This window comes from Hetaerina americana, unplaced genomic scaffold (assembly GCF_022747635.1).
Source record: "Hetaerina americana unplaced genomic scaffold, ioHetAmer1.1.p SCAF_90, whole genome shotgun sequence".
NCBI lineage: Eukaryota > Metazoa > Arthropoda > Insecta > Odonata > Calopterygidae > Hetaerina > Hetaerina americana.
In genome coordinates, this window is record NW_027287539.1 from 683,631 (window position 1) to 697,714 (window position 14,084).

General features: G+C 40.5%; 1 protein-coding gene across 1 annotated transcript in view; it reads right to left on the reverse strand.

The window, feature by feature from the left end:
* Positions 1-3,707: 3,707 nt before the first annotated feature.
* LOC139699788 (uncharacterized) overlaps positions 3,708-14,084 on the reverse strand; it is a 61,608-nt gene continuing 51,231 nt past the window's right edge. The window contains exon 3 of the mRNA XM_071598225.1: positions 3,708-5,579. Coding sequence (XP_071454326.1) covers positions 5,136-5,579 — 444 coding nt within the window. The 3' untranslated portion in view covers positions 3,708-5,135. The remainder of the gene's footprint in view (positions 5,580-14,084) is intronic.

Consider the following 14,084-nt stretch of genomic DNA (forward strand, 5'->3'; position numbering starts at 1 on the left):
AGGCTTGGCCGAAACAAAATGCATTCTTAGATTGAGCGTCGTCAAATATGTATGTATGTCGAAAATTTTCAGAGTCACTCGAACCAATAATGAATAAATGCAGCAACAACCACTGTAAATTAATCAGTAAATGTTAACTCAAGCTTCACACTGTTCACATAGGGACTGTAACGATAGAAGAAACGCGAGGCATGCACCTGTAGATACTTATTTACATTTGGCACCTCCGTGGGTACGATGGCACGTATAATAACTTAAAGAGTTACGTTGAGTCTCATATAAATGTATTTTGGAAGCAAATAAAAATTTTGCAAGTAACATTAATCATTGAGTACAAGTTTTTGAATTGACATAACGATTACGATGCAAGGTTTGCTATTTATATTTTGAGCCTTGGCAACACTAATTGCTTTAGGCGCCATCTGACGTTTCCATCTGAAGGTTTGACCCTTTTAACGCTAACGTTCTTCGGAACAAATTGTGCTGTTTCCAGTGACTCGAAAATTTTGGCTCAAGGAAAAATTGAGCTGACTCCTGAACACTTTAGTGCGATAATTTCTTACGACTTTTGACTTAGATTATCACGACAAGAGTGTATCTTACTTACACTTTCGGCGATGAAACTCCATCCTTTGCCACTGTGAAACGCTTGTATAACGAATTCAATCATGGCCGCCGTTCGCTCGGCGACGAAAGTCGTGAAGGTCGTTCAAAATCGGTTGTTGTGCCAGGAAACATCGATGCTGTGCAAGGACTAGTAAAGGAAGATCGTCAAGTGACTTGTCGTGAGATTGAGGCATCCTTGGAAATCAGTATGACGAGCATCAAAATTTTGCATGAACATTTAGCTGTGGAAAAAGTTTGTTCTCGTTGGATCCCGCATAATTTGACAAAAGCTCAAAAAGATACTCGTGCCAATTGGTTCAAAGAAATGCTTAATAAATAAAATTACGGCGCATCGTAAGCAATAGACAACATCTACACAGGTGACGAATGTTGGATCTATGCGTATGAGCCCGAAACAAAACAGCAATCCACTGTATCGGTCTTCCAAGACGAACAAAATCCGACAAAAGTGATTCGTACACGAAGCACATCGAAGCAAATGATTGCATTTTTCTCCGGAATAACTGGATATGTGGAAACCGTACCGTTAAAGCAACGTAAAACCGTGAATTCTATATGACATTTCTTTCTGCAAGAGTTAGGTGAAATACGGAAAAAGAAGCAGCAACGAAGGATCATTCTTCATCATGTCAATGCAAGCTCTCACAGATCGGCTGAAACAACTACCTATTTGACCGACCAAAACGTCGAATTGATGGGTAATCCGCCGTAAAGCCCTGATTTAGCACCAAATGACTTCTTTTTACTCCCGTTTATCAAGAAAAAAATTGCGTGGTCAACGTTTTTCGGCGCCTGAAGAAGCCATTGATGCATTAAAAAACCATGTTTTTGAGGTACCTCAGTCGGAGTGGAAAAAGTGTTACGAAAATTGGTTCGAGCGCTTGTAAAAGTGTATTGGTTATCATGGAGAGTACTTCGAAAAACAATAAAGCAATTTTCAACAATATATTACCGTATTTTCATTATTAGGCTCAAAATATAAATAGCACCCTCGTATTAACAAATATGTGAACATTCATCGTAACATTTCATTTCGCCATGTGCTATGTGATCAGATATGAGATCTTTCTAATGCCAATTATTGTTCCCTTCTTCCAATGTTAATTTACTAAAACTTACCTATCACTTCGGCGATAGAAATGCTAGTGCATATCAAATGTGTATCGGTGACATTTCCCAAAATGACGATATCTGGTTACGTGTATTGAAAATGTAACTACATGGGCAGTGGCAGATTTCCTCTGAATGTCTAGGTTCTATCCGCATGCATATCTAATGATAGTCGTGACTGTTATCTAAAACTTGTTGCAATATCATTCACAACTGTTAAAATTTAGCATATTTAGTTGTTCGTCTCCGTGAGCATATTAATGACGTGGACATGAATGGCGCGTATGATGCCAGGTTTAATGAGACGTCAATATTTATCAGATGCTGTCTAAAAATATACTGAAGCTTTCTATGAAGTGGTTATTCTTATTTCTTCCTTCTCGAGTATCCGCATTCCAAGTACAGCTATTGTAGTCATATATTTTCGGTCCGTCATGGAAGCGTCCTGAAATGAATTTGCTATTCTGTGGTCAATGAAAATTATTCCGCGATAACTTGTGTTCATATTCTCTTTTGGGTTGGTGCATTGATTTAGAATGTAACATTCAGTTATAAGTTAAGAAATGATGTGTTTCAAGGTGACAGTTTTATTCATTAGATTTTATTTGAATGAAAAATATCGCAGACGATTTATGTCTGTGCAGAATATGCATGCAATGATTGACAAAGGGAAATAGGTGAGCCTCAAAAGGCACACGTTCCCGTAGTTCTTGTGCCCTGTTATCCTCGTCTGCAGGAAACTAAAACGAATCGATTTATTGGAAAGCTCGACGAGAGAAATATTCTTCACAAGCTATTGGCTGAGTGCGATAAACAAACAAAATTTTTGTTCTTCATTACGATCTATCTGGACGGGTAACGTGATATTTGGCATTTTTTGACGATGGTCGATAGTAAAAGTCAACATGACTCGATGGGCATGTCTCCGGGAGAGGCTCCTGCGTCTGTCGAGGTGCACGTAAGTCGAGTTGCCTCCCCAGAAGGGAATGGCTAATCGAGTCCGACGGGCCACTAAAAGTGCACCGGATAGGACAAATAAATATTAATAAAACTCGCTAGGGAATAAATTATAAAGGTGTTTTCTATCACACAACTTACACAAAAACTTGTCAATTTATTTTTTTCCTTGTACCGATTTCCCTCGCCCTTCACCTCTCCCGTTAAAGAAAGCCACGGCGACGGAGAATTTTATGCACGTGAGCTTTGCTCCCACGACATTAAGACCGCTTCCCATGGGAACAAGTGTATAGAAACTACCTAAAAAAATTATCACTAGAAAGGTAATAAAACTCTCTCTCCCTCGCAGTATTCTTGAGGCCGAACAGCATAATCGTGAAATGTAATTCTCATCTGCATTTAGTTCCCATTCATTTCCTTTCCTTCGATTTCTTTGCCACTTATTTTTTTCGGTGGGGCTCGTGTGACATTGATTCATTATTTTTAAAGGGTTTAACAGAAAGTTTCCTTTCTCCGAGAGTATGGAAGAGCGCAGTTCGTGGCTTAATACGCGTACGGTTGATTCCGAGGTCGTGTCCAAATAGATCGCGTGTCTCTGATGTACGCAATCAAATTGGGCACGACCTCGGAACAAAATATATTTCCAGTCAGAGATGCGTGCGGCACTTGAGGTTAGACAAATGAAAGAAGGAACACGTTTCCAAATTGACCCGAGCTCTCATCTCAGTATACTTTATTACATTGTGCAACGAATGTTGCTATTTCCATCGCACATAAATTATAGGAAGTCTGAATATATTTGGAGGAAATGTTACGCCGTCCAGTCAATCGTGTCTGTTGTTTTTTTTATTGCGGAATTCGTTTTTCCAAAATATCCCTTTCAAATCGGGCATCATCTCACGGAAATCAAAAGAGGGCGCCAAGCTATTCCGGCGATATTCACTCGCTTCAACGAAGGTGAAAGGTACGTTTCTGGTGCTGAAATAAAGAACAAGCCATTAAAATGCTGGCGGAAATTTTTATTGAAAGGGTACACTTTACTCAACACTCCAACAGTAGAGTAAGCCATGCTGAGTGTGTCATTAATACATTTACAAGGAGATGACATTTCTTATGAAGTCTTCATTAAATCTAGCAGAAAGAACATTTCTATTTACGACCGAAGCATCTTCTTGTGGCGAGCCTGCTCTTTGTTGAAAATTGCATTTTTGTGAGCGAGTATGTTCGTTGGATAATCATCACAATGCAGTGCTCACAGAAATTCATTAAATTCAACCGCAGGCATTTCGGCCACGTTTTCTGTCCTCGTAAGAAGTACTCGTTTAGGCGAAATTAAAAAAGAAGATGTTTTTGGTTTTAATTTGAAACTTAAAATTGAAAATTTTTGAGGGTACAACTTTGATGAGCGTAAATACTATATAAGTGAACAAAAGTCTTTCTGCTAAAATAAAAAAAAATCTACCTTGAAAATTTATTAACCTTTTCTTGACTTGACAATTTGTGACTTTGTTGTGAATAAATGATGGAATGTAGAAATGAGATTGTGCTGCAGTCCACACGCAAGTCGATGTCATTCTGTTCACTCACCAATGCCCGCACTTATACACCACTTGCATGCTTGTTGGAGCTAACCTCGATGCTTATTTTCACGCGTAACAAATGTCTGCAGTTCCCCCATTTGCGCTCATGGTCCTCACAGTTGATATTGAAAGGTCTTCCAAGAGCCAGGAACCACTGCTCTTTTCGCTCCAACTAATGAAATCACTTTTTTTTAAGAAGGCGAGAGAGTCTCTATCACTTTGCGGAGAATGTGTAACGCAGTGCCCCAGAAATGAAAATAGTGATAAAGCTGCGAATTAACTGCCACCGATGCCCCCCCCTAATTCGACCTCTAGAGAGATTTGGCATATCCATAATCTTTGCGGGAGATGTGTCATCGTCGATCACAATTTTTAGAGGCATCTAAAACAAAAAGGAATATTTGATAGGCAGAGAAACTTTTGATGGTTGGCATTTTCAGGCAAAACTTTTGCATTGGGCTTATTTTAAGGAAATTTGAGTGATACGGTCCACACAATAAAATCTGGAGTGGATTATATTTAATTAATTGTAATTATTTCTAGATGATTCTGGTGACTTAAAGATCTAAAATATATGTGCGGTAGATAAATTTAGTATAAATTTTAACTTCCTAAAACACAAGATTTAATTACCGAAATGAAATGGAAAGTGAGTTGCCTGTAAGGGAAAGGACCCGCCTTTCACTCTCCAACCTATTTCAATAGTCCTCGTACTTCCGCCTATGATTTACGTTCGCCTTTCTTTTCAGACAATCATTACATTGGAAAATGACGCTCACGGTTCTCATTCCTTAATTTATCCTTGACTGAAAATCGGGAAAAATTAATGTTTATTGAAGCTGATGGAATTCGAGAGGAGTATTACGATGGCGTAAAAATATTTTTGCTTTCCAGTTCATCCACACCTTCCAGATTAAGTAAGTCATTCGTCAATCCTTGCTGTGGTTCATCGATTAAACCATTAACGTTAATCGTGGATCCTATTGCGTTCACTTCTGACAGCGTTTCATTCTTTTCACTGCTCTTGAGTTTTTCCTTTAATTTTTTCTGTTCCTTCCGCATGAGCTCCATGAATTTCATTGTTAGATACTGGTTCACTTCAGGGCCATGATAATCTTCCGGAAAGGAGGGAGCCATGGGAATAATATACTTGTAGAGACGCTCATTGATGACGTAGAGCTGTAGGGTGGAGTTGCAGTCCACATTAAACCACCAATCGCAAGTGAAAAGGACTTGACTGAAGATGGTTCCGTTTGGGCAGAGGAACGACGCTTGCCCTCCGTTGAAGTCGCAGTAGTGCCAGGCCTGTGGAAGAAATGAAAGCATTAGTATCGTCAACAATGACACTTTTTAAACTTATTTGCTTGGTATATAGTATTAAAAAAATGATTGACCATGTTAGTCTATCTTGATGATTTATTTACATCATTTCTATTGAGGCCAAAATTATCAGAGGCCGTCCAAATTTATCGGTGCCCAAATTCACACACGAATAAATGAATCCCAAAATTTCATTGTTCTCTTGACAAACCCCGTTCAAATGCGTGCTTGCATTTTAGTTTGTATTTTTATTTTAGTTTCAAATTGGTTAACATCATAATGTTACAGTTGAATCACGCGTAAAGAACAAGGGATTATAAAGACTCTATAGGGGTTTTTTCATAGTCAAAATGAGTTTTAAAATTTCATCAGGGAATTCATAACCAATTAAATAACTGTAATCGATATTTTTATCATTAGGCTCATTGAGCCTCTGGCTCTTGCTTTTGTCGTTTTAAGTGCGAGAATGGTGGTCGCAACCGATGTCTCTCCCCTCCTCTCTTCGTATTAATTTATCTCTATTTTAGCATTATACTTGCATGCAATACCTTCCTAAACTCAAGTACATTTGCGCAAGAAAAAATTTCCTGCCACTTAACACCGGTCCACCTTTTAATTTCCATCTGGGGCTTGCATTAAAGTGCAACGAGAGGAATAAACCGTACATTACATCATCATCATCCTATCATCATCATCATACATCATAGTGTGCGGATGAGAGATATTTGCCTTGTTATTGTCTCGAATAGATCGAGCAAGTTCAATCCACGTAGCTGATGGTCATAAAGTGTTTGAAATAAACTTCCCTTTGAAATAAACGGCGTTAGGTGGGAAATGGGCTTTTGATGCCGGTGAGGTCTGGCGCAATATCAATTGGCTTGGGCGTAGGACGATGGGTGTTTTCTACTGTTCGGTCTCAAGAATCGTATTTTGTGATGTGTGCGTGGAAGACAGATGGGAGTGATAAAAGTGATTTAACTTAAAATGGGTTCATGGAATGAAAGAGAGGTTGGGTTGTTTCGTGAAGGGGAGTTTTGGGGGGGTCTGTTTTGGAATGTTTCGACGTGAGTTGATAGATGTGAAGCGGCGACGTGAAGATGCGAAAGTGTTGTGGGAACTCTCTCTCCTGAGTGCATTCATGCGGGCATTGGCCCACTGCCCAAGGAAATAAGCAGAAAGTGACCAGATATTTTATAAAAACTTTATTCAGTAGGCGTTCCGACTTTTGATTTTTCTCCCTGATTAGTGATTGAGTATTTCTTTTTCTTTTATAGCTGTGGCGTAATAAAAATTTAGGCATTTATAAAAATAATATTGAGTGTAGATGCGACGGCTTAAGCGCTAGTTCATGAGGTAAAAATATTGCAACAAATACACACACACACATATATATACATACACACACACACATACATATATATATATGTGATATATGCCTAAAGAAATTATACATTACCTTAGATATATATATATATATATATATATATATATATATATATATATATATCTAAGGTAATGTATAATTTCTTTAGGCATCTCCAGAGTTCATATTAAAGAATAAACATTTAATGTTTCACATAAATACACCAACTTATGAATAACATAAGCTCACATGTGTGGGCGTGTGTTCTTTTTGTTTAATCAATTGGAAAATCCAGTGTCTAAAGCAGGTTTTGGAAGAATAAACTGAAAAAACGGAACATATATTTGCATCCCTCGAATGGAGAAAACGGATGGGAGGGGAAGGCGAGGGAGCAGGTTGTGAAAAGGAGGGCAGGACCACTTCCCTTTGAAATATCGAGCGAAAAGGGATGGTAGTTGCAAATGACCTTCCCTTCACCGATCGGACTCCTGCCCCGGATAAAATCTCACCTGGACGCCGGATCCTAAACCCCGTGAGAAAACCTCGGTCAGTGGAAAGAAAGAGCCATTCTACGAGACTACTATCGCCAGCAACGCTTCCATGAAACGCAGCACACCGAGCTTAGCATTCTCCCCACCGCGCGAGCGCGCCTGAATCTGTCGAGGCGCGGCCCAGGGAAAGCCTGAGCAGTCGAGGGAACGCTTTAGCTGGAGAGCAGATTTTGGTTTGCACGGCCGGTCACGACCCACGGGCTGAATTCGGAATCGGTGGGGGGCGATTCGAGCAGCCTCCACTCGACGCTCGGAAAGTGGACGCGTCGCTCGACCTCACCGCTGCGCGCCTCTCGTGCAGCTCACCAACCCACCCACCTCCAGTGCACCGGCTATCCGGTCGCCCATGCCTCCGAACTCACTCTTGCCTCGCTAACGCCGCTACCTGCGACGTCGAGTGAAGGCCCGCCGATGTTTCCCTGAAGGCATGCTCTCCTGCTTCCAGTGACTCGAGATTCAAAGCAATAAAATCTCCGATGAATGCGATTATTATAATTAATGGGGGTCTACTGTTGAGGGTTGGTTTGGGATGAACGCAGATCGATCACATCGCCTCTTCGGCCTCGCCTAACGAGACACAGCCTGGTACCACGCATTACAATCAACCCCTCATTCCGTCCAACAGACCTTTCCTTTGTTTCCACTCCTTCCCTCGGCTAAGGTCCACCCCTTATCCACGGCCTTCAACGTCCCGTCGCCAGTCGCAATGCCCTGAATCCACCTTTCCCTCCTCCCAGGGATTTCTCCCGACGACCCTCTCTGCTCCACCACATTTCCTATATCTTCTTCGTTTTCCTTTCCGTCTATTCCACGTTTTCCATCCTTCTCCACACCCGTATCTCCCCCAAAATCCTCCAAACCTACGCCCTCCCTCCTGGTTCATTGGCCAAGTTTCACTGCCACAAAAAACAGCACCATATCAAAGTTAAAAAAAATATTTTCAGGAAATCCTTACTCAACGTGTTTTTAAATTCCCTCCTCCTCGAGATGACGTCTTTGTCTCAAGATCTGCCTCTTTATGTATCCTTACTTATACTCCGTAAACATTTTCATTCCGTTTAAGCTGACACGCACGGGTGAAAATGGGTGTTCTTCGAGTTGGTCAAGATATTTCTTATTCCCTCGACTCTTTTCAGTGTTTGATATATTTCCTTTCGATCGCCTGCGTAAAACGTATTTGGCAAATAAAACTCGTTCACATTGATTACATATTGATCACAATTGAAGTGTATCCACTGGACGTCCAAAAAATGGGCCCTAACGTTCCCTCTCTCCGTCGGGCAGAGTTCGACGGGTGACCGCCTGCGGGGGAAGGAATGATTTGGCGGGGGAGGGAGAGGAGAGCGGCGGGGACCTCCACTCCTTCGGCCCGCGGAAGGAGGTCCTTTTTTGTTTTATATGTATTTGTGTTTGCCAACGCCTCGCTCCTTTTGCCAGATACCAATGGAGTTCTACAGGAAGCAGGGGTTAGTCATCACCGACACTTGGTTTAGACACCATAAACGGCGCAGGTATACATGGAAAATGCCAGGTGACTCAGAAAAGTACCAGTTAGATTATATTCTGGTTAGGCACAGGTTTCGGAACAGTATCATCGATTCGCACAGCTTCCCGGGAGTGGATGCAGACTCCGATCATAATTAAGTTTTTATGAAGTGTAGCGTCTGTTTCAAAAAGATAAGGTAGGGGCGGCGGGTTGGAAAAGGGAATGCAGAAGCATTACCTGGATTGACAAAAAGGAATATATTCAGGCTGTTGAGAAAATCATGAATGACGGAAAAGAGCTAAGTACTATTGAGGAAAAATGGTAATATATCTAAAAAGGAAAGGAGACAAGGAAACCATGGATCACGGGTGAGATGATTAGAATAATAGATGAGAGAAGAATATGGAAGGACTTAAACACGGAGTTAGGCAAAAGGAAGTACAAAGATTCAAATAATAAATTGTGACGGGTAACAAATAAAGCATGGTGAAAGACTCAGAGCGAGGATCTGAAAAGTTTTCAAAAGAAGGGTGAAATTGGTGTGCTCTACAGGAAGGTCGAAACACTATCTGGAAGTAAGAAGGGAAGATCTGCTATAACAGACATAAGTCGGGTAAGATAATAGTTGAAAGAGAAAAGACCAAAGAGAAACGGAAGGTATATATAGAACTGTATGGACTTCGGCAAACAAGGTTAAACATAGAGAAGGCACATGACGCAGGGGAAGATAGCTTAGGTTCAGGCATACTCAGCGATGAGATAGAAAGGGCATTTAGGGAGATGTAATGAATAGGGCCGTGGGGGTAGACAAAGTTCTTTCGGAACTACTAAAAGGTATGGGAAAATGTGGTAGGAAGAGACTATACGGACTAATTTAAAGCGTCTATGAGAAAGGAATCTGGCCTGAGGACTTTGGGAGATCAGTTTTAGTCCCAATTCCCAAAGAGACACCGCCTATATCATGTGAACACTACAGGACATTAAGTTTGATATCCCACGCAGCTAAAGTGGTTCTCAGGATCATAAACAATACGATAGAGAGTAGGGCTAATGAATACTTAGGGGATCATCAGTTTGGGTTTAGGAAGGGAAGAGGTATGATGCCATAGCAGTAATGAGATCACTGATATAGCAGAATATAGAATATAATCAGGACGTATTTGCCTATTTCATAGATTTTGAAAAGGCGTTTGATAGAGAGAATTCGAAAAAACTCTTAGGTATATTGCAGAAAATAGGACTATATTGGAGGAATAGCAGGCTAATCCGCAACCTGTATATCACAGACTGCTCAGGTGCAAGGGTGGAACGGAGAGTCCGGATGGGTAGTGTTAGGAAGACATGTAAGACTGGGTTGTCCATAATCACCGGTGCTGTTCAATGTATACTGCTGAGGAAATGGTTATGGAAACATAGGAAGGACTGGAGGTAGGAATGAAAGTCGGCAGGGAATTCCTAAAATCAGTTAGGTTTGCTGATGACGAAGTTATAGTGTGTCCGTCAGCAAAGGGGTTGCAAGCATTGCTGATTGAATTGGAAATTCAGTGCGATAGATACGGGATGAGAATCAAAATAAATAAAACAAAGGTAATGCGATTTACCAGAAAGCGAAAGGCAAAGCTTAACTTTACATTCGGAGGGTAAAAACTAGAGTAGATGGAACATTTTATGTATCTCGGAAGTTTTTTGGACCAACACGGTCAAAGTAGTAAGGACGTAAGAAGAAGAATTGCGCTAGGCAAAGAGGCTTTCACAAAGAGGAGGGAGTTGATGACAGGGACGTTGAGTAAAGATATTAAGAAATGTGGCCACTGAAGAAAGAGGATAGACGTAGACGGGAGGATTTTGAAATGTGGGTGTGGAGAAGAATGGAGAAGGTTAAGTGGACAGAAAGGAAAACAAATGAGGAAGTACTTGGTATGGTGGGCGAAGATCGGGGTTTTTTGGGAGAAATCCTATGAAGGCAGGAAAAATTGATGAAGGGTGTATTGATCGGCAGTGGAATGTTGAAGACTATAATAGAGGGGAGAATGTTAGGCAAACAAGGAAAGGGCAAGAATAGGATAGGGAAGTTTGACGGGATGAAGGGGGAAGAAAGCACGCAGAGATAAAGAGGAGTTTGTTGTAGAGCAGGATGTTGGGTTTTGTTTTGTTAGGAGTACCAAAGTATTTATTTGGTTGGTGTGTCCATCCAAAACCTACCTTAACCGGTAGATTACCTGATAATAATAAATATCCTGATGGAAAATAGAACATATATATGTATATATATATATATATATATATATATATATATATATATATATATATATATATATATATATATATATATATATATATAATGCTATCCGTACCAAGCGGCTTCATTACGAAACTTTTGTGTCCATTCCTGCGGCATTAAGAGCTGTCACATTAACTATTGAACAATATTTTATTTATTGATTTTCCTTTGGTTGCGAGGAATCTCTGAAAATAATTTTTATAGCAATTCAGGAACCCTATCATAAAGCAAAAGCTTGTTGTGGTGTGCGTGGATTGTACAGTAACTCCTTCAAAAAACCAAGGGATGGGCCTCGTAATATCGGAAAAGGCTTGCTTCCTTTAAGCCTCATCTCTCATTAAATTGCTGTTAAAAGGAAAGGAATGAGTTTCGCATAGTGTTCTTCTATTAAAAGGTGTAACACCGAAAGAGATCAAAGCCATGTTGGATGACGTTCATTGCGCATCTGCTCCTGCATAAGCGACTGTTCATATTTGGGTGAACGAGTTTAAACGTGGCCGTAAATCCACAAATGTTGGACATCATTCGGGACGTTCAGTGGAAGTGACTTCCTTAAAAATGATTGACAAAATCCAAGATATGGTCTTGAATATTCAATGAATCGAAGTTCGAGAAATAGTTGAGGTGACAAATACATTTCACAACGCACAATACTTTCATTTATGCACTAAAAATTGGGTGTGAAAAAAAAAATCTCGGCAAGATTTGTATCAGATTTGCTATCAGTTTGAAGAATAAACGCAATCAAGTGATCGATTCGGAGGCTGGTTTGGAGCCTTTCTATTGAAATTCTGACAATTTTCTGCGTCGACAAATAACTGGACAAAATATGAATACGCTACTACACTCCAGAGAAAAAAGAACTTCCAAATTAATGTGATTCTGAAAGAGATCCGCCTTCGAAAAATGCTGAGACGTTGAAAATGGCCGATAGGCTGGTGGCCACGGTCTTTTAGGATACATCCAGAATCATCTACATATATCTATTACTTGCAAAAGAAACAAACCATAGATTGAGGGTATTGTGCGTCGTCATTTCGCCGGTTCAGGGAAGTAATCAATAAAAAACTCATTTGGAAAAGAAGAAAATCTTCTTCAGTCATGACAGGTACACTCCCGCGTAGTTTCAGTGACGAAAATTATGAAATTGAAGCTAAAATGATTGCAAAATCGATCGTGTTTTCCAGATTTGGCTCCAAGTAACTTTTTTTTTGTTTTCAAACTTGAAAAAAATTCCTCCGCGGCAAACGATTCACGCCGAACGAGGTAGGCATCGCCAACAGAGATATACGAGACATTTTAAGGTCCTTCCGAAAACCTAATTTTTGGGCGGCCTAAAAAATGAGGGCAAAACGGGGGAAAGTCTATAAATTCAAAAGAGACTATGTTGAAAAATAAAAAAAATATTGCTTTGAGATGAACTGTCAAAATTTGGAGGAGGAATAAAGGTAAAGGTGTTGTTAAAAAAGTATGTTAATTCTTTATTGAGCAGCCCCCATATGTGAAGTTTATGAAATCTTTCATGGTTGTGAAAGGAACCGCTGAAGGAAGAAAAGCAACATATTATCGTCCAAACGACCGTTAACAGTAATTTAGTGCATCAAACTGCACACTTCCTTTAAGATTCGTTGCAGACTATTGGATGGAATATTCATTTGTAGATTGGAGGTACCCTGGTTGAAACCCTTGTCCATATATTTTAAACTATATTTTATCCGCGGGCGTCTCTCGTAGTCCGTGCGCCCTTGGGAACCCGATCACTATGTGTCCCACGGGCCGAAGCACGTCAATCGACTCTACACCCGTGCACGGGACGGCGGAACCTGAAACTGCAGCCTTTGTGTTAGCAGGCGAGGGCGTTACACGCCTGACTGACCCGGACGACTTAAACTTTGCTTTTTGAAACATTTAATTGGTGTTATGTATTTATGAGAGGCGGTACAGGGGACACAGAAATAAGAAATAAAAATAGAAACGACCTTCAATCTCTGAATCCGTGAATTTTACACGCCTTAGAGCCAACATGACGTCATAATAATTGACCTTCGGGTTGAAGACAAGTTGTTGTGTATGGATTACTGCGATGTGTCAGTTGCATCAAAACCCTCTCACCGTTCCATTTGCTTGAACTTCGAGAAGTATCCAATCCCATCAACTCCGCCTTAGATGCCCTCCCCTTCTCCTTAGCATTCAAAGGTAATTCTCAATGTCAGACAAATCAACTTCCTTTCCTATGGCCTCCGCACCGCCATTCTCCTCCTTTCGAGTGTCGTGTAGATAAAATCTCCTATGCATTCTACGAGGGGATCCATGAACACGTGAGTATAAGACTCCGCTGAGCAGCTGATATACTACTGCAAGCTTAGTTTTGATGAAAATGGCTTCAAAATGTTCCAGAAATTTTAATAAAGCGTCCGACATGAACGTTTCTACACTGGAGTTAATTTTGAAGCTAAGCTGTCAGGGAAAGTTTCAACAATCTTAAATACAACCTTAAGTAAATATTGACGAAGTATAGCATTGACGCACCATGTTTGGTGCTCAGCGGAGGTATCTTTGGGTGTCCCCCAGGGAAGTTTAATGGGGCCGCTACTATTCTTACTACAGATTAATGACTTAAACTCAAACGTTAGTAGCAACCTCAGATTATTTGCAGGCGACACGGCGGTATACAGGGAAATAAGGACCCCAAGCAGATTGCAGGTTACCCTTTAGAGACTTGGACACGATTTCGGAATGGTGCAAGGAATAGGGATTAGTGCGTAATATAACAATATGCTCAATTTTGAAATTTTGGAGCAAAAGACGT